This window comes from Monodon monoceros, unplaced genomic scaffold (assembly GCF_005190385.1).
Source record: "Monodon monoceros isolate NGI ecotype Baffin Bay Population unplaced genomic scaffold, NGI_Narwhal_1 Super_Scaffold_11, whole genome shotgun sequence".
NCBI classification, from domain to species: Eukaryota; Metazoa; Chordata; class Mammalia; order Artiodactyla; family Monodontidae; genus Monodon; species Monodon monoceros.
Window position 1 is genome coordinate 131,221,303 of NW_021703767.1, and position 24,743 is coordinate 131,246,045.

The following is a 24,743-nucleotide window of genomic DNA, read 5'->3' on the forward strand; positions in this document are numbered from 1 at the left end:
TTCTTTCTTTCTTTCTTTCTTTCTTTCTTTCTTTCTTTCTTTCTTTCCTTCCTTCCTTCCTTCCTTCCTTCCTTCCTTCCCTCCTTTAGACAATGAATCATCCCAAATTGAGGAGGTGGACTTTGAGAGCAAGATTTATGATTTTTTCCCCTTTTCCTCTTTTTGTGAGTGTGCATGTGTATGCTTCTGTGTGAGATTCTGTCTGTATAGCTTTGCTTCCACCATTTGTGCTAGGGTTCTATCCGTCCGTTTTTTGCTTGTTTTTTGTTTAATTTTTTTTGTTAATAATTATTTTTTATTTTAATAACCATATTTTATTTACTTTATCTTCTTTCTTTCTTTCTTTTTATCCTTCCTTCCCTCCTTCCTTCCTTCCTTCCTCCCTCCCTCCCTGCTTCCTTTCTTTCTTTCTTTCCTTCTTTCTTTCTTTCTACTTCTACTAATTCTTTCTTTCTGCTTTTTCTCCCTTTTATTCTGAGCCGTGTGGATGAAAGGCTACTGGTGCTGCAGCCAGGAGTCAGTGCTGTGCCGCTGAGGTGGGAGAGCCAACTTCAGGACACTGATCCACAAGAGACCTCCTAGTTCCACATAATATCAAATGGCAAAAATCTCCCAGAGATCTCCATCTCAACACCAGCACCCATATTCACTCAATGACCAGCAAGCTACAGTGCTGGACACCCTATGCCAAACAACTAGCAAGACAGGAACACAATACAACCCATTAGCAGAGAGGCTGCTTAAAATCATAATAAGTCCACAGACACCCCAAAACACACCACCAGATGTGGACCTGCCCACCAGAAAGACAAGATCCACCCTCATCCACCAGAACACAGGCACTAGTCACCTCCACCAGGAAGCCTACACAACCCACTGAACCAACTTTAGCCACTGGGGACAGACACCAAAAACAACGGGAACTATGAACCTGCAGCCTGCAAAAAGGAACCCCACACACAGGAAGATAAGCAAAATGAGAAGACAGAAAAACACACAGCAGATGAAGGAGCAAAATAAAAACCCACCAGACCTAACAAATGAAGAGGAAATAGGCAGTCTACCTGAAAAAAAGTTCAAAATAATGGTAGTAAAGATGATCCAAAATCTTGGAAATAGAATAGACAAAATGCAAGAAATATTTAACAGGGACCTAGAAGAACTAAAGATGAAACAAACACGATGAACAACACAATAAATGAAATTAAAAATACTCTAGTTGGGATCATTAGCAGAAAAACTGAGGCAGAAGAACGGATAAGTGACCTGGAAGATAAAATAGTGGAAATAACTACTGCAGAGCAGAATAAGGAAAAAATAATGAAAAGAACTGAGGGCAGTCTCAGAGACCCCTGGGACAACATTAAATGCACCAACATTCGAATTATAGGTATTCCAGAAAAAGAAGAGAAAAAGAAAGGGACTGAGAAAATATTTGAAGAGATTATAGTTGAAAACTTCCCTAACATGGAAAAGAAAATAGTTAATCAAGTCCAGGAAGCACAAAGAGTCCCATACAAGATAAATCCAAGCAGAAATACTCCAAGACACATATTAATCAAACTGTCAAATATTAAATACAAAGAAAACATATTAAAAGCAGCAAGGGAAAAATAACACACAAGGGAATCCCCATAAGGTTAACAGCTGATCTTTCAGCAGAAACTCTGTGAGCCAGAAGGGACTGGCAGGACATATTTAAAGTGATGATGGAGAAGAACCTGCAACCAAGATTACTCTACCCAGCAAGGATCTCATTCAGATTTGATGGAGAAATTAAAACCTTTACAGACAAGCAAAAGCTGAGAAGGTTCAGCACCACCAAGCCAGCTTTACAACAAATGCTAAAGGAACTTCTCTAGGCAAGAAACACAAGAGAAGGAAAAGACCTACAATAACGTACCCAAAAAAATTAAGAAAATGGGAATAGGAACAAACATATCGATAATTACCTTAAATGTAAATGGACTAAATGCTCCCACCAAAAGACACAGATTGGCTGAATGGATACAAAAACAAGACCCGTATATATGCTGTCTACAAGAGACCCACTTCAGGCCTAGAGACACATACAGATTGAAAGTAAGGGGATGGAACAAGATATTCCATGCAAATGGAAATCAAAAGAAAGCTGGAGTAGCAATTCTCACATCAGACAAAATCAACGTTAAAATAAAGATTATTAGAAGAGACAAAAAAAGACACTACATAATGATCAAGGGATTGATCCAAGAAAAAGATATAACAATTGTAAATATTTATGCACCCAACATAGGAGCACCTCAATACATAAGGCAAATACTAAAAGCCATAAAAGGGGAAATCGACAGTAACACATTCATAGTAGGGAACTTTAACACCCCACTTTCACCAATGGACAGATCATCCAAAATGAAAATCAATAAGGAAACACAAGCTTTAAATGATACATTAAACAAGATGGACTTAATTGATATTTATAGGACATTCCATCCCAAAACAACAGAATACACATTTTTCTCAAGTGCTCATGCAACATTCTCCAGGATAGATCATATCTTGGGTCACAAATCAAGCCTTGGTAAATTTAAGAAAATTGAAGTTGTATCACGTATGTTTTCTGACCACAATGCTATGAGACTAGATATCACTTACAGGAAAAAATACAAACACATGGAGGCTAAACAATACACTACTTAATAACGAAGTGATCACTGAAGAAATGAAAGAGGAAATAAAAAAATACCTAGGAACAAATGACGATGGAGACACGACGACCAAAAACCTATGGGATGCAGCAAAAGCAGTTCTAAGAGGGAAGTTTATAGCAATACAATCCTACCTTAAGAAACAGGAAACATCTCGAATAAACAACCTAACCTTGCACCTAAAGCAATTAGAGAAAGAAGAACAAAAAAACCCCAAAGTTAGCAGAAGGAAAGAAATCATAAACATCAGATCAGAAATAAATGAAAAAGAAATGAAGGAAACAATAGCAAAGATCAATAAAACTAAAAGCTGGTTCTTTGAGAAGATAAACAAAGTTGATAAACCATTAGTCAGACTCATCAAGAAGAAAAGGGAGAAGACTCAAATCAATAGAATTAGAAGTGAAAAAGGAGAAGTAACAACTGACACTGCAGAAATACAAAAGATCATGAGAGATTACTACAAGCAACTCTATGCCAATAAAATGGACAACTTGGAAGGAACAGACAAATTCTTAGAAATGCACAACCTGCCAAGACTGAATCAGGAAGAAATAGAAAACATGAACAGGCCAATCACAAGCACTGAAATTGAAACTGTGATTTAAAATCTTCCAACAAACAAAAGCCCAGGACCAGAAGGCTTCACAGGCAAATTCTATCAAACGTTTAGAGAAGAGCTAACACCTATCCTTCTCAAACTCTTGCAACATATAGCAGAGGGAAGGACACTCCCAAACTCATTCTATGAGGCCACCATCACCTTGATACCAAAACCAGACAATATGTCACAAAGAAAGAAAACTACAGGCCAATATCACTGATGAACATAGATGCAAAAATCCTCAACAAAATACTAGCAAACAGAATCCAACAGCACATTAAAAGGATCATACAGCATGATCAAGTGGGGTTTATCCCAGGAATGCAAGGATTCTTCAATATATGCAAATGAATCAATGTGATACACCATGTTAACAAATTGAAGGAGAAAAACCATGTGATCATCTCAATAGATGCAGAGAAAGCTTTCGACAAAAGTCAACACCCATTTACGATAAAAATCCTGCAGAAAGTAGGCATAGAGGGAACTTTCCTCAACATAATAAAGGTCATATATTACAAACCCACAGCCAACAACATCCTCAATGGTGAAAAACTGAAATAATTTCCACTAAGATCAGGAACACGACAAGGTTGCCCACTCTCACCACTCTTATTCAACATAGTTTTGGAAGTTTTAGCCGCAGCAATCACAGAAGAAAAGGAAATAAAAGGAATCCAAATCAGAAAAGAAGTAAAGCTGTCACTCTTTGCAGATGACATGATACTATACATAGAGAATCCTAAAGATGCTACCAGTAAACTACTAGAGCTAATCAATGAATTTGGTAAAGTAGCAGGATACAAAATGAATGCACAGAAATCTCTGGCATTCCTATATACTAATGATGAAAAATCTGAAATTGAAATCAAGAAAACACTCCCATTTACCATTGCAATAAAAAGAATAAAATATCTAGGAAAAAACCTACCTAAGGAGACAAAAGACCTGTATGCAGAAAATTATAAGACAATGATGAAAGAAATTAAAGATGATACAAATAGATGGAGACATACACCATGTTCTTGGATTGGAAGAATCAACATTGTGAAAATGACTCTACTACCCAAAGCCATCTACAGATTCAATGCAATCCCTATCAAACTACCACTGGCAGTTTTCACAGAACTAGAACAAAAATTTCACAGTTTGTATGGAAACACAAAAGACCCCGAATAGCCAAAGCAATCTTGAGAACAAAAAACGGAGCTGGAGGAATCAGGCTCCCTGACTTCAGACTATACTACAAAGCTACAATAATCAAGACAGTATGGTACTGGCACAAAAACAGAAAGAGTGATCATGGAACAGGATAGAAATCCCAGAGATAAACCCACGCACATATGGTCACCTTATCTTTGATAAAGGAGGCAGGAATGTACAGTGGAGAAAAGATGGCCTCTTTGATAAGTGGTGCTGGGAAAACTGGACAGGTACATGTAAAAGTATGAGGTTAGATCACTCCCTAACACCATACACAAAAATAAGCTCATAATGGATTAAAGACCTAAATGTAAGGCCAGAAACTATCAAACTCTTAGAGGAAAACATAGGCAGAACACTCTATGACATAAACCACAGCAAGATCCTTTTTGACCCAACTCCTAGAAAAATGGAAATAAAAACAAAAATAAACAAATGGGACCTAATGAAACTTCAAAGCTTTTACACAGCAAAGGAAACCATAAACAAGACCAAAAGACAACACTCAGAATGGGAGAAAATATTTGCAAATGAAGCAACTGACAAAGGATTAATTTCCAAAATTTATAAGCAGCTCATGCAGCTCAATAACAAAACAACAAACAACCCAATCCAAAAATGGGCAGAAGACCTAAATAGACATTTCTCCAAAGAAGATATACAGATTGGCAACAAACACATGAAAGAATGCTCAACATCACTAATCATTAGAGAAAAGCAAATCAAAACCACAATGAGATATCATCTCACACCAGTCAGAATGACTATCATCAAAAAATCTAGAAACAGTAAATGCTGGAGAGGGTGTGGAGAAAAGGGAACACTCTTGCACTGCTGGTGGGAATGTGAATTGGTTCAGCCAGTATGGAGAACAGTATGGAGGTTCCTTAAAAAACTACAAATAGAACTACCATATGATCCAGCAATCCCACTACTGGGCATATACCCTGAGAAAAACATAATTCAAAAAGAGTCATGTACCAAAATGTTCATTGCAGCTCTATTTACAATAGCCAGGACATGGAAGCAACCTAAGTGTCCATCATCGGATGAATGGATAAAGAAGATGTGGCACATATATACAATGGAATATTACTCAGCCATAAAAAGAAACGAAATTGAACTATTTGTAATGAGGTGGATAGACCTAGAGTCTGTCATACAGAGTGAAGTAAGTCAGAAAGAGATAGACTAATGCCGTATGCTAACACATATATATGGAATTTAAGAAAAAAAAGTGTCTTGAAAAACCTAGGCATAAGACAGGAATAAAGACACAGACCTACTAGAGAATGGACTTGAGGATATGGGGATGGGGAAGGGTAACTGTGACAAAGCGAGAGAGTGACATTTACATATATACACTACCAAACGTAAGGTAGATAGCTAGTAGGAAGCAGCCGCATAGCACAGGGAGATCAGCTCGTTGCTTTGTGACCGCCCGGAGGGGCGGGTTAGGGAGGGTGGGAGGGAGGGAGACACAAGAGGGAAGAGATATGGGAACATATGTGTATGTATAACTGATTCACTTTGTTATAAAGCAGAAACTAACACACCATTGTAAAGGAATTATACTCCAATAAAGAAAAAAAAAAAAGGAAGTTAGGAGACGAACAAAGCATCCCTATGAGTCCATCTTATAATGTTAGATCTAACATTCCATGAGGAAAGCATAGGGGACATTCCATTTTATTACATATTTTTTAACAAAAATTAAACTACAGTAGAGTCTATCTTAAAAACCAGACTCCACTTGGGCTTCCCTGGTGGCGCAGTGGTTGAGAGTCCGCCTGCCGATGCAGGGGACACGGTTTCGTGCCCCGTCTGGGAGGATCCCACATGCCGCGGAGCGGCTGGGCCCGTGAGCCATGGCCGCTGAGCCTGCGCGTCCGGAGCCTGTGTTCCGCAACGGGAGAGGCCACAACAGTGAGAGGCCGGCATACCGCAAAAAAAAGAAAAGAAAAGAAAAGAAAAAAACCAGACTCCGCTTAACCCACTTGCTCTGTTACTCATTAGTGTACGTTCTGTCTGTGAACTATACTCACTGTTGCCACAAAGGACACAACTGGCACTATTGGCAAACTTTGAATATGGAAACTTTATTAGAAAATAGTATTGTATCAATGTTAAATTTTCTTAATTTGAAAATTGAATCATAGTTATGAAGAGAATGTTCTTGTTCTTAGGAATAGCCACTGAAGTATTTAGGGGTAAGATGCATGATTATGTAACTTTTAAATACTTAGGTGGGGGAAGAGGTGGGGAGAGAATAAAACAAATGAAGTGAAATGTTAACAACCCCCTTGAGTTAAGTCGAGTATACTTTCTTGCCCTCTGTTCCTTCATCTACTAGGAGAGGGAGACTGGGCTGAACTCTTTCAGTATTATTCACACTGTGAGCCATGAAATTCAATGAGGAGTGGAGCCTGGCATCAGAAAATGTTATCCAGTGAATCTGAATGAAGTGTTTGCAAGAGTTCTTTGTATTTAAAATAAATAAATTAATTAATTAATTAAATAAAATAAAAGACAGAGGAGAGCCTTCTCAGAGCCTGAATACAGTGAGACTGCAATGTTCAGAGCATACACAAAGGGCAAAACAATCTCAGGATTTCAGGGCTGGAAGGAGCTTGAAAAATTGTTCTCCCTACTTCTTCATTTTAAAATGAAAGCGCTTCCCCTGATTAATTCTCTGGGCGGACATCTTCAGATACAGTTCCCTCACACTCTTCATCTCCTTTAACTAAGGTTCTGAGACATCCTTCCAGTGGACCTCAAAATTTTGCATGTATCAGGCACATTCAAGTTGCTTGTTTAAAATGCATATTCCTGGGCTGTATCAACAGAGACTCTGATTCAGTAAATTAGGAGAGGACCAAGGAATCTGTATTTTTAAAATAAATTTATTTATTTATTTATTTATTTTCTTTTTTGGCTGCATTGGGTCTTCGTTACTGCGCGCGGGTGTTCTCTAGTTTCCGCGAGCGGGGGCTACTCTTCCTTGTGGTGCGTGGGCTTCTCATTGCAGTGGCTTCTCTTGTTGCAGAGCACAGGCTCTAGGCGTGCGGGCTTCAGTAGTTGTGGCACGCAGGCTCAGTAGTTGTGGCACACGGGCTTAGTTGCTCCACAGCATGTGGGATCTTCCTGGACCAGGGCTCGAACCCATGTCCCCTGAATTGGCAGGCGGATTCTTAACCACTGTGCCACCAGGGAAGCCCGGAATTTGTATTTTTTAACAAGCATCATAAGTGACTCTGGGACAGGCCATAGACTGCACTTTAAAAAAGTGCTGCTATATAATAACACAAATGGGCCAAATATTTACTATCTCACCTATTAATGGGAACATTTTGTCCAATAGTTTAAAAAATTCCAAAGGCAAAAGATGTATTTGAGAAAGTCTGGGTCGAATAAAAATTATTTTATAATATATTTTTAAATTTCTAAATGGAGTTCATAAAAAGTGGGGAAAATGTCAAACCACGTTATGCTCTTAAAAGCAAAATAAGAAGATCCAGGTTTTAAATAGTTACTAAAGAATGCCATGTAGTATTGTGACATTTATGTCTTGAAAATATAACTGAGCACACTTGGGTTTAGTTGCTAATTTTCTTTCAAATTCTTTTAGAGTAAGTTTTCTTCCTGCTGAGGTAAATGTACATAAATAAGAATAAAGTGGTAGAATTTATTTTTTTTTAAGAAGTAACATGAAATAACGCTTTCACCTATAAATCACTGGACTGTTTTTTTAAAATAAACTATTTGGAGTGTTTTATTCTGATTCTATTTTTGATCACATATTTATAGAAAGTCATATATCATAGCTAAAGCCACACTCCAAATGCCAGAAGTTCTACTGGGCTTATGAATTGCTTGATATTAGTGCATTCATACATTTCTCTTAAATGAAACTAGTTTTGTTTTTCAATTCTTACATCAACAACTTTAAATAAAAATCAGTGGCCTTATTTTTAAACTTTTTTTTGTGAAAACTTAAAATATTTCATAGTTTAAAAAAAGAAAGTAAATGGAACAAGTCAAATGATTTTACTTATGGTACTTACAAAGATCATGAACAGATCAGTTTAGGTGTATAGAAACACAAGATACATACTATTTACCATCTTCTTTAGCTGAATAAAGTCTAGACCCATAGAACTGGCACAGTGAATTCAGGGAGGCCTACATAGCCAGGCAGGAGCTGCCCAGGAAAACCGGAGGGCTCTGATGGGATGCACCTCTCTGAAGATATCTCTAGTTCCCTTAATCAGCAGCAATCCCAGCAATGCAGACCACTGAAGACAGCCCTGATGTGTGGGCACCTGGAACTCACACTGGGAAGGATAATGCTATAGACAATGTTTGTGTCCCCAAAAATGCATATGTTGAAATCCTAACCCCACAGTGTGATGGTATTAAGAGGTGAGGCCTTTGGGAGGTGAATAGATCATGAGGGTAGAGCCCTCATGAATAGGATTAGTGCCTTTATGAAAGAGACCCCAGAGAGTTCCCTCCCAGCTTCTGCCATGTGAGGACACAGCAAGAAGATGGCCGTCTACAAACCAGGAATTGGGTTCTCACCAGACACTGAATCTGCCAGAACCTTGATCTTACACTTCCCAGCCTCCAGAACTGTGAGAAATAAATGTATGTTGTTTATAAGGCACACAGTCTACGGTATTTTGTTATAGCAGCCTGAACGGACTAAGACAGAAGGTCACTAATCAATGCCACAAAGATCAATATACCAGGAGTGTCTCTCATTCGTGGCCTCAGACAGAGCTTCAGCAGTGGCTTTGAAGGACAACAAAGGGTTTGTCTCTAACGGTAGACCCAAGACATCCAGCATGAAGTTGTAAGGACCCTCTGAGAACCAATAAGCCTGGTGGTGCATGTCATTGCCAAATTCACTTGCAAGAGTCTACAGAGACTCACTAGAATTTCAACATTATAAAACTCAACCCACTTACTTGGTTTATTTAAACAATTTGCATAAATGAGAAACATAAGAGGAGATTTAAAATGTTCTTTTTATATTACAAACAGATCCTTAGAAAGTATTTGCTTGAATGTTGCTATTGGACCCATTAGTGTTTAAAATTTTCCATGTTTCCTCCTTCTGGCACAAATCCTCACACTAAAGGCTGCAAGCCAAAAACTCAGAGGTAAAAATTAGCTCGCCTTCTAGAAAACAACCTGGGGGAGAGTGAGGTCACACTGAAATAATGAACTATATAAAGACAGCTTCCATTGTTGACAGTCTATTAGGAGGAAAGGTCTGATAGTCCCTTTTTTAACTTTATTTTAACTCATAAAGTTAACAAATTAACTTTATTATTTCAAATACCTATAAAAACCTAATAATATACTAAGTGTTGTTTACTCTATCTTAAAATTAGGTAGGGGTCAGAAAAATGAAATAACTTGTTCAAGGAAATGGACCAAGATTTGAACAGAAGTCAGTGTGATGCCAGAGTCCACACACTTTCTACTGTTTCAAACCCTATCTAGTCTACTATTGATAGAAAATAAAATAATTAATTATATTATCATTACATTAAGACATATGTGTGTGTACAAATTGATATACATGTGTTTTTATGTCTATGTATATGTATGTATTATATAGAGATAGATAAAGATACAGAACACAAGCGAGAATAAGCCAAGGGAAGGAGCAGGTTTGCCATAAAACAGGATGATCTGGTGGACATGTGCACTGTGAGATGTTTACCACAGTCAAGTTGATTGACACATCCAATATCTCACATGATTCCTGTGTGCGTGTGTGTGCATGCGCGCACACGTGTGTGTTGAGAGCACTTGAGATCTACTCTCTTGACAAATGTGAAGTGTCTAAGTGCAGTATTGTTAACCATGGTCACCATGCTGTACATCAGATTCCCCAGAACCTGTTCATCTTGTAAACGAAAGTGTTAGCTTTATATTTTGCATAATTCACACAGACAGGCTTGATTAATGTAGCTGTGTTAAAATCAATGTTTAGTTTAGTGCCACCATCTGAAACATGTTTGGTTAACATTGTTGATATGAACAATAAAACAATTAATCTCTATTGATTCATGTCCAGGTAGAAGTAGATAATTTCATGCTTGGGAAGGTAAGCACCATGAACTATTTGGTTGACTCTATTAAATATATATATTTTTTTTTTTTTTTTTTTTTTTTGCGCTACGCGGGCCTCTCACTGTTGTGGCCTCTCCCGTTGTGGGGCACAGGCTCCGGACGTGCAGGCTCAGTGCCCATGGCTCACAGGCCCAGCCGCTCTGTGGCATGGGATCTTCCCGGACCGGGGCACGAACCCGTGTCCCCTGCATCGGCAGGCAGACTCTCAACCACTGCGCCACCAGGGAAGCCCTGACTCTGTTAAATATTAAGGGAGGAATAGGAGCAATCCAAGTAAAAGAAAAACAGGAGCAGCTTTCCCTGTACCCCTGTGATCCTGGTCCTGGTCCTGGATGAAATCCAACATTCCAGCCATGTGATTGCCAGAAAATCACCTCTCTGGGTTCCCATTTCCTCATCTACAAAATATAGTTTATAGATAAGAATCCACTTCTTCAAAAAGGATGGGGGCATGTTTAGAGGACACAGGAGCCAATCTGAAGGAGCCCCACTAGCCGAAGCTGGACCAATTTGAGAAAGAAAATTAATAATGACAGCATTGGGCTATAACCCATAGAATAAAATAAATATCCCTGAGTCCATACTGATATAAATAATTGAATAAAGACATCAATGGAGGAGAAGGAACAGTGGAATAGCTCTTTCTAACAGGAGAGCCCTAATTAATAAATGTAGAAAGAATGAGGGAAATACATAATCACCATTAGGCAAATATCACAGTAAAAACTGCTCAAGGAAACTACCACTGAAAAAATGCTAAAATCAGGGCATGAAAGTTTGAGGAGAAACAGGATAGAAGGTTGCTCAGGGAGCCCGGAGAACGAGGCAGGTAATTTTCATGAATAACAGCAGCCAGCTGGTGGCCTGAGCAGAAAACCACACCCACCAGCAGAGCCAGCCAGACTCCCCTGTTCTCAGCTGAGCCTCATCTTTGCTCAGTGCTCCATAAACACTGACATGGTTTTCTTCTATGACTATATTTTTCTGTTTCCACACTGGCCATTCTCCCTTTTTTTGCTGTTCTCCGCCCTGGCTGCCCATTAGAATCACCTGGAGAGCTTTCAAAAATCCTAATGCCTGGGTCATTCCCCAGGCCAATTAAATCAGACTTTCTGAAGGAAGGCCTCAGCCCTCATTAGTTCTGAAAGCTTTTCAGGTGATTCCAGTGTGCAGCCAAGGTTAAGCAGTACAACTATATTGATATAATTTTTATTTAGCTATGTTAATATCACAGTGCAGCAAACAGACAAGTCCAACCTTCCCTGCTTTCTGACAAAGTGCTTTCAACATATATGACAGATAGAAGGATCCAAAATTTTACCACCGACTTTTGACAGAAATAAGATGAGAGGCAGCTGGAAGCAAGTGGTAAAGAATTCGTCAAAAGAAAAGAAATTTCCTGAGTACTAATTTTTTGTGGCTCATTACATGGGTTCATGATGCAATACAAAAATGAATCAGAAAAAGATCAATCCCACACGCTGAGAGTCTGATCTGAGATGGATGATACTATGTATAATGTGCTGTGTGTCACTGAGTTGAAATGCGATGAGAGTCGGGGATCGGGTGAGAAGTGATTTCCAGCCAGGAGATTATAGGAATCTTTGTAGAGTGGGTGACATTTCAGCGGGCCTGGGAGGATGGGTGGGAACTGAAAACATGGGGTCAGGAGGAAGGACATTCTGAAAGGGCACAGATGAAGAGGTGGGAAACTGTGGAGGAGGGACAGGGGACAGCAAGTTGCCCCATTTCCCTGGCTGGAGGAGAATGGAAGGCACCAATACCTGAAACATTCTGTCACTTTGGTAGTTTGGGTACTATTCCCCATCAAAGATTTAGTTAGATCTTGACAAGAAGTTGTGAGAATTGGGTAATTTGCTTTTTACACTCATAATCTGATGTGATGCGTCCAAAGGGTTGGGTGGTGGACATAGCAGCCTCGTGAATGCATTTATATGTGTGTATTTCAATATTGCAAGGCTCCAAATTAAATTACAGAAGAGGAAACTTGGGGATCAAAAAACCCAGCTATTTCAATGGTGATAACATTTTTCTGTGAGGTGCAAGTCTGGCCATCTGCCATTTCCAATATTATTATTTTACCTCAATAAGAAGAGGATAATGCCAGGTTTGTGTGAGCTAAGCTCATGAAGATGAGAAATATCTCGGTTAACAAGGAAAACTAGCGACCCACACACGTCATTCCTCAGGGAAGCGCGTCCTGACAGCTCAGCAGGTGGAACAGGGAAGCCCAGCAGCTGCTCCCCGGCCAGCGGCAGTCACCATGGCAACATCCTGGGGTGGGAGGAGCAGCTCAGCCCTTGGAAACCGCCAGCATTTAAAAAGTAATGCAGATGATCTTGGATTGGATCCTGCGTGAGAAAAAGACATTCTTATAGAAATGTCCTTTCTAAAGACATAACTGGGACAAATGGGCTCAATTTGAGTGTGAATTGTGGATTAGATGTGTGGTCCTCAAACTGCAGTGTGCTTCAGCCTCACCTGGTGGGCTTGTCAAAACAGATAGCCAGTTCCCACCCCCAGAATTTCTAATTCGCTGTGGCTGTGGTGGAAGCTAACAATCTGTATCTCTAAGTAAAGATCCCAAATGATGCTGATGCTGCTGGTCTGGGATCACACACTGACAACCACTGGATTACATACCAGCATTGCATCGATGTTAATTTCCTGATTTTGATCTTCGTACTGTAGTTATGTTAAGGAAATGTCCTTGGCCTTAGAAAACACTCATAGGAGGATTTAGGACAAAGGGGCATCATGTCTGCAACTTACTCTCAAGTGGTTCAGGAAAAAATAGATAGATAGATGATAGATAGATAGGTGATAGATAGATAGATAGATAGAAAGGATAGAATAATAAAGCAAATGTGAAAAAATAACAATTGGTAAATCTGGGCGAAGTGTATATGGGAGTTCACTGTGTTCTGTAACTTTTCTAGTAGATTAAAATTACATGAAAATTAATAATTAAAAATTAACATAAGGAGAGAAAGTTATAGCTTATCATCTAGCTCTGTTCAATATGGTAGCCACCAGCTACACGTGGTTATTTACATTTAAAGTAATTAAAATTAAATAAAGTTTAACATCCATCTCCTCAACCATACTAGCCATATTTCATCAGGTGCTAAAGGGTCGTATGTGACTAGCAACTACCATATTGGACAGCACAAATATAGAGTATTACCATCATCACACAAAGTTCCACTGGACAGTCCTCACTACAGTGAAAAATATTTTAAGATCGTGAGAGTCTCTTTGGAAAATTCAGTGTGCCGAGAGCAGCAGCAGAGGTAACAGTAATAGGCATAAGCAATAGGAGCCAGTTGCTTCCCACACAAGATAGTTTATTAACTGAATGGGGCAAAAAGAAGAAAATGATTAAATTATAGCTGATGGATCATAGTGTAGCTATATTTGTAAATCCCTGGGTTTTGCATAGATCAGTGACATATTTGCCAGAGCAGCTGTTCTTACCCATGCTCTGCGCACCTCATCATTTTACTGATTTTCTTAAAAATCTGTTGGATGAAGGAGAAGTAAACACCCAAATGTCCTGGTTCTTTTTCTTTTCTTCCCCCGCTTCTCCTTCAAGCAGAGGAGGGGCAAGACTGGATGGGGAAACTCCCAGCAAGGCTGTGCCAGGGAGACCGTCCTGAAGGGGAACAGCCAAGACCTGGATGATATCAAATTTTCAGATATTCTAACTTTGCTACTGGTTTCATTTTGGATGACACATCAGCTACCATATAAAGCACAGCGAGGCTGGGTTTTGTTGCTATCTTTACTCCTTCTGATTTGCTCCTCCTCCTTCCTCTTCTTTTCCGCACCTCAGACACCCAGCACCCTCTGACCCAAACAGGCCTGCCTCCCCCTCTAAAGAGCATCTTCTTTCTTCCCAGCGTCATTTCTCTTGGGCCCCAGCAACACCCAGGTGATGAACTGAATACATTCTAAAGTATGAATAGAACCAGGTTCTCCCAAGGTACATTTGGCTAACACTAGCTCTCAGAATGTTCTGGAAGATACTGTCTGAGCAAGGGCATGTTTGGGTATTCTCTTTCTGACCCAACCCCTGTAACTCCCCTCTCCCTAGCCTCTCAGGAGTGACCGCCCAGACCCACATATGCTGCACCTTGTCAGCCCCAAGCCCCCTCCACCCGGCACCTTTCTCAGCAGCTTCATGTTCACTTGGGCTCAGTAAAATGCACAGCTATTATCACTTGGGGAGAACATGGAATGGCAGGGAAAACTGCAAATACCTGAAGCCATAATTCACAAATGAGTTAATATGAAGGATTTTCATGGGGAAAATGAGCCATATTCCCATTTCCAAGTTTCCATTGGGGAAAATGAACCACAGAGCTAGAACACAGGACTCAGGAGGTGTCCCTCTGCTCTGTCCAGGCCTCTGTTACAGCATTTAAATATCCATCTAATAATCGAACCGTTGTCGGAGGCTTGGAGAATGCACCCCCCACACACACACACCAAAAATAAATATGCTGGATTGTTTTTCTGCAGCAGTTCCTCCTTAAAATACATTCACTCTGAGTTTTCCAAGAAAGAGAAACCCTTCATCAGAAACAAGTTTGTCAATTACATAGAGATGATCACTCTTAGCAGCAAGACACAACATCCCAGGTATTTATAGTTCACCTTGTGGTTGGCTAGTTAAACTTCTGAGGTGTCTCTTTACAGACAGCTTTTTACTATGAAATATATATATTTTTAAAATTTTATTTATTTTATTTATCTTTGGCTGCATTGGGTCTTCATTGCTGCACACAGGCTTTCTCTAGCTGCGGCGAGTGGGGGCTACACTTGGTTGCGGTGCGCAGGCTTCTCATTGCAGTGGATTCTCTTGTTGTGGAGCACAGGCTCTAGGCACACGGGCTTCAGTAGTTGTGGCACACGGGCTCAGTAGTTGTGGCGCACGGGCTTAGTTGCTCCGGGGCATGTGGGATCTTCCCGGACCAGGGCTCGAATCCATGTCCCCTGCTTTGGCAGGCGGATTCTTAACCACTGTGCCACCAGGGAAGTCCTATGAAATATATTTTTATTAAGATTTCAAAAAGTGAAGGAGAGTCTCACCTCAAAGTACTCTGTGAAAATGCAGAAATCATCTTGCTCCACAAAGCTCGCATGGAACTTGACGATGGCTAGATGGTCCAGCTTGGAAAGGAGCTGGGCCTCCAAAGTGGCCTGCAGAGTCTCATTTGGATTGAGTTCTCCAGTAGAGATTTCCTTCAGGACCTTTCTGCAGCCAAAAAAAAAAAAAATTTTTAATACATTTAGAACTCAAAAACATGTTTAATAGATGTGAACAGCGGTGCAGGGCCATCTAATTAATGCCCAGGCTGTGACCTACTCAGAGTTCTGCTATCACTGGTGACTCCTGGGCACCCTGGGTCTGCCTCTGTCCTGGCAGTGCCCTCCACACCTGCGGCCCTAGTTTGGTCACACGGGGCAGAGACAGGGCTAATCTTGAGTGGCGTGGCTGAAGCGGCTCTTCCTCAGCCTCTAGGTGTCTCTGTTTCTGTCTTTTTCTGTCTCTTTGTGTGTTTTCTGTCTCTACTTATCTGTTTTCCTGTTTCTGTCTGCTTTTCTATTTCTCTCACTATTCCTATCTTGGTATCTCTCTGTCTCTCTGTCTCTCTGTCTCTCTCTCTCTCTCTATATATATATGTGTGTGTGTGTGTGTGTGTGTGAATATAATATAATTATAAAATCTGTCACTCTGTCTCTCTGCATCTGTCTTATTCTTTTTGACTCTCTTTTCCTCTCTGACTCTCTCTTTGCCTCCGCATGTGTGTATAAATACACATGCTTCTCTCTGTCTCTCAACTCTAAAATTTTCCAAATCTATCAACTTAATATCAGCAGAATCAATATCTACTTATTTTCTTTTTAAAACTGTCCTTGGCATATCATACTTTATTGCTACCAGTATTTAGGAAAAGAAAAAAACCTAAAAACGTTGACAGAGGTATTCAAGTATGTATAAATGGAACAAGAGCTCATTACATCTCCAAATTATTAATTTAAAAATTGTGAGAACTAATGAGGAGTGGACCAAAACATTATCTCTTCCCATCTACAGAAAGAAACAGACTGATGACCAAACCAATTACAGTGCCACAGTGTAAACAGATTGCCGGGAGAAGCACTTTAGAGCACCAATTATGTACGCAGACAGATTCCACTGATTATAAGTGAGCCTTAGCTGTTCATTAAGCTCTGCAGGACCTGTACTAGAAGACATTTTGCAGTAATGTTATTTAAGAGTAACTATCTATGCATATTAATGAAAATGTATTTATAGTAGAAGCTCTCTTAATTAAAGGCCCTTTAACCAAATCCTATATTAACCAGAGCTCTGCAGCCCTTTCTAACAGATGCCAATGGCCACATTTGTGTTGGGGACGCGGTGGCCAGCAGGTGCTCTCTGGACCACCTTCCAGTTAAGGTGTTTACCCAAGTCATAGCGTCTATTCCCAAACCTGTTTATGCCACTCGTGCCCAGTATTGTAAATCTGTGACTTAAATATGACAAACTGATGAAGGATGAGTGAGTGTTGTCTCTGCTAGAAAAACTAAGTCAAACGCTTATCACAAAGATTAATAATGACAAGTTGCAAAAAACAAAATGCTGTTAAAGAAGTAATTGATAAGACAGTTCTAAAACGTTGGTTTAAAAATGTAAAAATCTAGAATTCTGAACTGAGATTGCTAAATTCTCATTCTACTTTAAAGAAGGTAGACTTGGAAAACTTAATCAACTTAACATGGGTAAGTTTATGCAAAAAAGATGAAGCGACCTCTCATCAGAGGACATCAGATGTTGGCTGCACAACAAAAATGAGAGAAAATGTACAACAATATGTTTTAAGTTGATATAAACGTTTTAGTTATGTCATTTCATTTTAAAATTGTTCCCTTATGTAACCAAGGACCAGCCCCAATAACACTGGACAGGGGCCATCACATTGGTTTTGTTAGGTCTTGAACGCCCTACCAGGTCCCTACTTGATAATGGAGTGGATTCTGGAGAAATTCTTGCTTGGTAACGTGTTCTATAGAGAGACTGTTCCAGCAAGAATTTGGTTAAAAATGACCTCATGTTATTAAGAGTGGCATCTCAAACTGTTTGGTATAATAAAGGAACTTGAAATGACAGACGCGGTTGTTTTCCTGTAACTTCTAAAAATGATAAAGCCGTAAGCCAAATGACATATTCATGGTACTTTTCCAGTACTTACTGCGCCCCAGCCAATGTGCAGTTGTAAAAGTCACAGTGGTTAATTTATATAGCACAGCAATATAAAGCCTCACTCAAACTTGCAATATTCTCTTGCTGTGAAGGAACAAATGCTATCGGAAGCTTTAAGATACTTATTTTTTCTTGCAAACATCAACTATTGTGCAACAGGGCATGGGATTTTACATACAGTTACCTGAGCCCCGTCTGGCAGCCTGATGATAAGGCATAAAATCTCATTTGCCCACAGCTTAGCAGATGAAGGTAGGGCTATCAAGACAGGTGATATCTAATATAATCACCTCTGGCAGATGCGGAGATATTCCACCTTCCTTACCTAGAACTGAGTGAGGAAACTCTCATTGCATGTCACATAATGTGAGAGCCTTATCAGCCAAGCAGAGTGCAGAAACTGACCAAGTCAAGGAAGCTTGCCCCTGGCTCAGCGACACTCAGCCTGTCACCCTCTCCTAAGTAACAGGACAGATATTTATTTTATCAGAACTTCAGCTGTTCAGGAGAAACTTTTTAGCAGCTGCAAAACAGGCACCCCTTCAGACTCACTCATTTTGCAAACTTTCTGTTCTCTTTCCCAAGTGGCATGTTTCTTTCTAGAATCAGTAGTGAACTGACAGACTTTGGAGAGTGACTGGAAATTTGGGATAACTATAGCTAATTTCATTCCCTGCAAATTTGGCCCACCTTCCATACAAATGGGCCAGATGATATCTTTGAGAAGTTCGGGGTTATTTTCCCCAAATTTCCCTGTAGTCTTTCACATATTTCAAATTGAACAAGCAGCATAGGCTGCCTCAGGAAAAAGATGACATCACAAACTACAGAGAATATGAGTAAAATCCCTGGCTTTTGATTTTCCAAAGGAGAGACCAAGGACAAAGAGAAAAGATCTGAAGGAGCACCTGATCAGTGGCGTGAGTGTCCTCCCTGCCCGACGTGAGAGAGACCCTCGGGACCAGATGGAGGGGAGACACGAACATTAGGCACTGCTGAGCCCTTGAAAATAGTTCATGTCCCCCAGGCCGTGTCCTGAGGGACAGAACTCCCAGATGGGGAGAAGAGCCCCAGAGCAGAAGCCCTGCTATATTTCCAAAGCAGGAACCTCACATTCCCTTGTGTCCAGCAAGGGGTAGGAGTGAAAGAAAGGTCTTCAAGGGACAAGTAAACCAAGGGGCCTAAGAGTTCTGCAATCTCAGTGAGGAGTGCTGTGTGTGTAGTGGTGTAGTGGGCTCTGAGAATTCGTCACCCCTGCCCTTGGGTCTCCTGAGGAAGACAGATAGTAAGCAGGACAGTGTGCATAAATGTGTGTATGTGACTATGTTTGTATTTTCTAAAACTTCAAATCGAGCTGGGTGCTACAAAGTTAGGGTAAGTGATGTCTGAGGCCCTCCTGATGTAAGCTGCCGTGACTCTCTAATTTGATCAGCAGCTACCGTACCCACTGAGGGCAAATCCACAGGAAACAGATTTTAACTGCAGCTTAAATAAGACAGTAATTTTTTTGCTTTAAAAAATTCAATATTCACCTGTTTAACAGATTATTAAATCTGCTCAGGACTTTCAAGGTAAGAGTTTTCATCCATCTAGCGAGGCTGCAATTATTTTAACTAATCCTTTCTTAAATGGTCAGATCTCATTTTTTTTCTAATTTACAAGGAAATATAATGTTATTACAGAAAAATTTGAAAACAAAACATAGTCCGCAATCCACTACAGAGATCATCAGCAGTAACAATTTTGTGTACTTCCTTCACATCTTTTTGCTGCACAATTTTTTAACACTAGAGGTCAGTTTAGACAATTTGCCTGCTATTTTCGTGAGACAGTATCATAGCAGAAATCTATCATTTGTGGCTGCCCAGTGTCTTTAGACAGCCTCCCTACCTTGTAGTAGACCCCTGGGCTGTGGGTCCTGCCTTCCCTAGATGAAAACAAACAGACAAAAACAATTCCCCATCTCCCACCTGCCTTGAGTTGGGGTGCCAGTGTGGGACCTAGGTTCTGCCAGTCAGCTGGACCAAGCCGGGACCTTGCCTTGGGTGTGAGCTGTGTGGTGGGACAGGGCAGGCACAGGACCTCCCTTCACTCATACAGGTGTCCTAAGAAAGAGCGTGGGCCTGGGGGCAGTGGCAGTGGGCCAATTCCAGGCTGACATTCCTGGAAATTTAGCCTCCCCTGCCCTGCAGCCTCCCGCAGCTGTGAGAGCCATCTGTGTTCAGTATAAATCCCCTTCTGCCTCAACCGTGCAGAGGGCGGCTACTCATATCTGCGTCTAGAGCCCTGACCCACGCGATTATGAGTCACAGAGCACTGTGAGGTATTCCCATGAAGCACTCACTTTGGGATAATGAAAACTGAACCTCCGAAAATTTGACTCATTTAGGTTAATTTTTATTCATTTATTTGAGTCTTAAAACTTAGGATCTTCTGAGGGATTTAGGGCCTTTTATGGGTAGAAGTATCATGAAAGTGGAAAAACATCCTTTTAAAAGTAACTTAACCCCCTTTAATATGACATATAACTTTAAAACGTAAAGGGACATGAAAAAATGGCCGTGATATTTGTTCCAAAAAGTGGCACATTAATAAAAGATGGGAAAGCCGGGAACTAAAAGTACCTAAAGGAGTAGCTGAAAAAACATTGTAGGTGTTAGTGGAGAGTATACTACAGATGGGATTTTATTTTATTTCAGTTGTTTTTTCCTCCTTTCAGCAATTCAGAAACATTTTTAAGGTCTGTGGCCAGAGAAAAAGCTAATATTATTTTATGGATCATCATCATATGCCATAATCTATGAGCTGCCTTTGTTTCTAACAATTAAATCCCTGATCCCAGCTTGTTTCAGGGTAAAAACTCTGATTCATCTGATCTTTTCCTCTCCACCCCTGATCATAGGCATGTTGCAGTTTTTGGACACAGACGGAGCTCAGATGACATCACCATACAGTGCAGGGACAGCAAAACTCAGGTGCCCATGGCAGACACCAGCAACTAAGGAGCAAAATCCTCCTGCTGAGCCTGACTTCAGACTCCACACAAGGTGCCAGGCAGCCACTGCCAAATACCTTCACATCGAAAGTTCCACATTTCTGTTATTTCACCATCTACTGACTGCCTTGGGTATGCCAAACACAGTATCATGTTCTGGGGATAGAAAGATGAAAAAGATAAAACTCCTGCCCTCCAAGAAAGCTCAGTCTCATGGGGAAAGCCAACACGTACAAAAATAGTTGAACAACTTCACGATAAATGCAATAATAGAGCTGGGGATGGGTTGAGGACCCCTAACTCTCCTTTGAGAAGAAAAAAACATAAAATCTATAGACTAGAGCCCCAGGACATTCACTTTTGCACACAGAAACTACTTTGTAGTAAGCTGAATTGCCTTCTCCCCAGGGGAATTCCAAGTAGCAAAAGAAATGAATTGATCATTCTTTACAATTTGCCCTGTATAAACCAATAGCCAGTAGAGGGACAGCTATATTTGCATTACCTGAATAGGCTACAAAAGTTAATAATCAGGTGACTTTTCAAAAAAAGAAAACTGCTTGAGAATTTCAATATCTATATATCCTTCTTTAGAGTAACTCATGCACAGACACACACACAACCACAGTATACATTATGGAACGAAGAATGAAAATGTTACAGGGAGGGGTATTTCTTTAAATACCTAAAAACCTGGCAGGTTCACAAAACACTCTTTCCTTCCTTCCACCCCCTGCATCACCCCCTGCCCCCTGCCATTTATCTATCCCAATTTTTAATCAGAAAAAAACATTTGAGCTATATATAACTACATTTTAAAAGATAATGTATCGAGCCATGCTCTGCTCTAGAGGACTCTCTTAGTTTGGGGTCCCCAGGAAGCAAACCCTGAGACAGGATTTGAGGCAGGTGATCAATTTGGGCAGTAAGAAGAGGGGTAGGAAAGTGAGGTGAAGGGAGGGGAGCCATTCATGGGCCTGTTATCAAGCCAGTTACCACTGTGGGCAACTGGGGCTTAACTGTGGAGGAACCCTAAGGGCAGGCATAGAACACACCTCTGGGCTCCTCTGCCCGAGGGGCGGGGACCGACTCCCTCATCCACTGACTCAGGCTGCTCCTGGGAGTATCAACTCCCCCACTCTCCGCCACACTGGAGCACAGAGGCCCTGACAGCCAGGGAGGCCACAGGCAGAACTGCCCCTGCTGCAGGTGGAGGCTGGGTCCACGTACAGGAAATGCTAATTGGCCAGGAGACATGGGTGGGGCCCCAACACCATCTGTCACAGGGATGAAAATAAAGGCAACTTTTCTCCACTTTAAATTCTGCTCTATTTTACCTTTACTTCTGAAGATAGCTAGGATATAGTGATTCTGAGACAAAGTGTCTGTAACACTGAATAATGAAACTGCAAATCAGTTATAACCTATAGATAAATTCCATCTCCTATGCTTCTCGAGACTTCGTTTACAAACACGTTAGCAGCATAGGGAGTATTATGTACAGATAATAAGCAAAAATAACTAATAATAATAATAATACAGATAAAAAATGAAGAACAAATAACAGTAGAAGTATTTCAGACATTTTTGTTCGGCAAATATGTTTTTCCTGGCTCCTGTTTAGATTATATTTTCATTTGTGGTAACAAGTTCCATGCAGTGTTTCAATGCTGGTACCATAACAAATTAGGCAGGTTGCCTTTTATTTTTAAGGAACAGAAAAGAGTAAACAGAAATTTCAGGAGCAGGAGTTCTGAAGATAAATATTGCCTGAATAAAAAGTATCTAATAATCATGTGAATTCAATGACTCTTCCCATCTGTATAAATTTAAAAAACAGAAATGGCTTGAACACACGTCTCAAGGCTGGAAACGGTGCTGGCGCTTCCCTGCGGAGAACCAGTGGAGGTTCTCCGCAGGGAATCTCTGGTGTCAGTTCAAGAACAGAACTGGCTTCAGGACAGACTCCAACCAGCCCTTTCCCAGGGGAGCTCCCTGGAGGTGACAGAGAAGACACAAAGTGTCTAACTGCTCTGCTGTGCAAAGCTCTCCTCCCAGGGCTTGACAGAGACTCCACAGCTGAGCCCAGGAATCCATGAGTGAGTGTGAATTGGTCGGCGGGGGGCGGGGGGGGGCGGGTAACAGAGGGCAGACTGGGTATCTGTGCCTTCATGGCCAGGCAGCCATCTCCTCCCTGTGTCTAAGTCACAGCCTCTACCAAAGCTGCTGGGACTGTCTCCTGAGAGCTCACTGAGAACAAACTGCCCTCTCCTCTCCTTTCAGCCAAAAAAATGAGTGGGTTCCCTTCACGGTGAGCAGCTTCCTGGAGCTCCTTTCCACAGCCTTGGAAAGTTCTCTTTACCACCAGGGATGTAACGGAGCCAACTCTAGCTCCCCTGAGAACCAGTGAGGGCTCTTCCCCCACCCTCTTTCTCCCACACACCTCCAGACAAGTGGTCAGGCAGTTCTGTCTTTCTTATTTATACAGACGAGCACAGTCATTAAATATTGTGGCTTAATTATATTAAGAGAGGGTGGTTGTCTCCCCCTCTCCCCGGCCCCTGGGGTGAATCATAACTGATCTAAGCCCACCATGTAATCCTAGTCCCCTTGCCAGTGATCAGTCTAGACATGTGGTGTAATTCTGGCCTGGGAGATGTGGGGAGGGCTCGTGATGGTTTTCTAGGAAAGGTGCTCCTCACTGATAAAAAAGGGAAGCGTAGGAGGAGAGTCCCCTTCCTCCATCTCTGCAACGCTATCACTCGCCTGAGACTCCTTTGACCTCGGCAGCCAGCTGGCGTCTGGAAGGAACTGTCCTGAGACAACAGGCTGGGTGAAAGGAAGGCACCAAGGCCCCTGACGACTTCACCACGGGGATCTGCTCTCCCTCTGGACTTTTTGTTAGGGAGATGAATCTTTCTTATTGTTTAAGCCATCTTGGTGGCCAAAGATATCCTGATACCAACACTTTGCTACAAGAAGAAAGAGGAGGCTTTTAAAGAAGAGATTAGAAGCAGAGGTGGAGGACGTGGTGAACACTCCACATATTTGTACGTGCTTCAGGCTGTGAAAGCCCAAAGGAAGGGAGTTAGGTTTAGCTGTGCAGTACATAAAGATTAGAACAGAGATAAGCCCCTTGAGAACAGGGGCTATGTCTTATTTCCTTAGAAAGTGCTAAGTCTCCTATTTTAAACTGGAAAAGATAAATTGGTTCTTTTCTACTTGGACATTGATATGAATCTTCAAAAAATTATGACAAAGTAAACTACAATGAACTATACAAAATTGGATGTATAGTGAGAAAAAACTATTTGAATAAAGGACTAGAAATTATCTGTTGTTAGTGAATCTGGAAACTCAGATAACATGGGATTTCTTTAAATAATTTGAAAACAATTTTATTCGTTGATTCAAAATTCTCATGTGTCAAAAATTTTAGCAGTTATCAAAAAGTATCAAGATTCAGAAAGATTAAAATTCCACCACTGTTCCCTTCCTTCCCTTGGGTAGAGATATTGGAGCTGTGATAGCAAACAGGAGGTTTCTAAAATGAGGGACAACAAGGAAAAGAGGGAAGTAAAGGGCACAGATAATACAGCAATCAAAAATAAGATAAAATATACAAATAAAAAAATACTTCCCACCCCTTCTCTCTCCTCCAGTCAGTAACTCTTCTTGCCTGTTCACTTGATGCCAGCCCCCGTACGCCAGCTGTCGTACTGCACTACTGTACTTTTCAAGGTACTGCACTGTAAGATTAAACATGTTTTCTTTAAAAAAAAATACACTGAGATGAAAATGACCAAGAAAAAA

General features: G+C 40.8%; 1 protein-coding gene across 1 annotated transcript in view; it reads right to left on the reverse strand.

Moving 5' to 3' along the window:
* The window catches only part of NEK11 (NIMA related kinase 11), a 106,996-nt gene that overhangs the window by 51,972 nt on the left and 30,281 nt on the right, over positions 1 to 24,743 (reverse strand). The window contains 6 exon segments of the mRNA XM_029213749.1: positions 6,578 to 6,591; positions 9,216 to 9,251; positions 9,753 to 9,772; positions 10,937 to 10,969; positions 11,886 to 11,903; positions 15,757 to 15,922. Of these exon segments, the coding sequence (XP_029069582.1) occupies positions 6,578 to 6,591; positions 9,216 to 9,251; positions 9,753 to 9,772; positions 10,937 to 10,969; positions 11,886 to 11,903; positions 15,757 to 15,922 (287 nt within the window).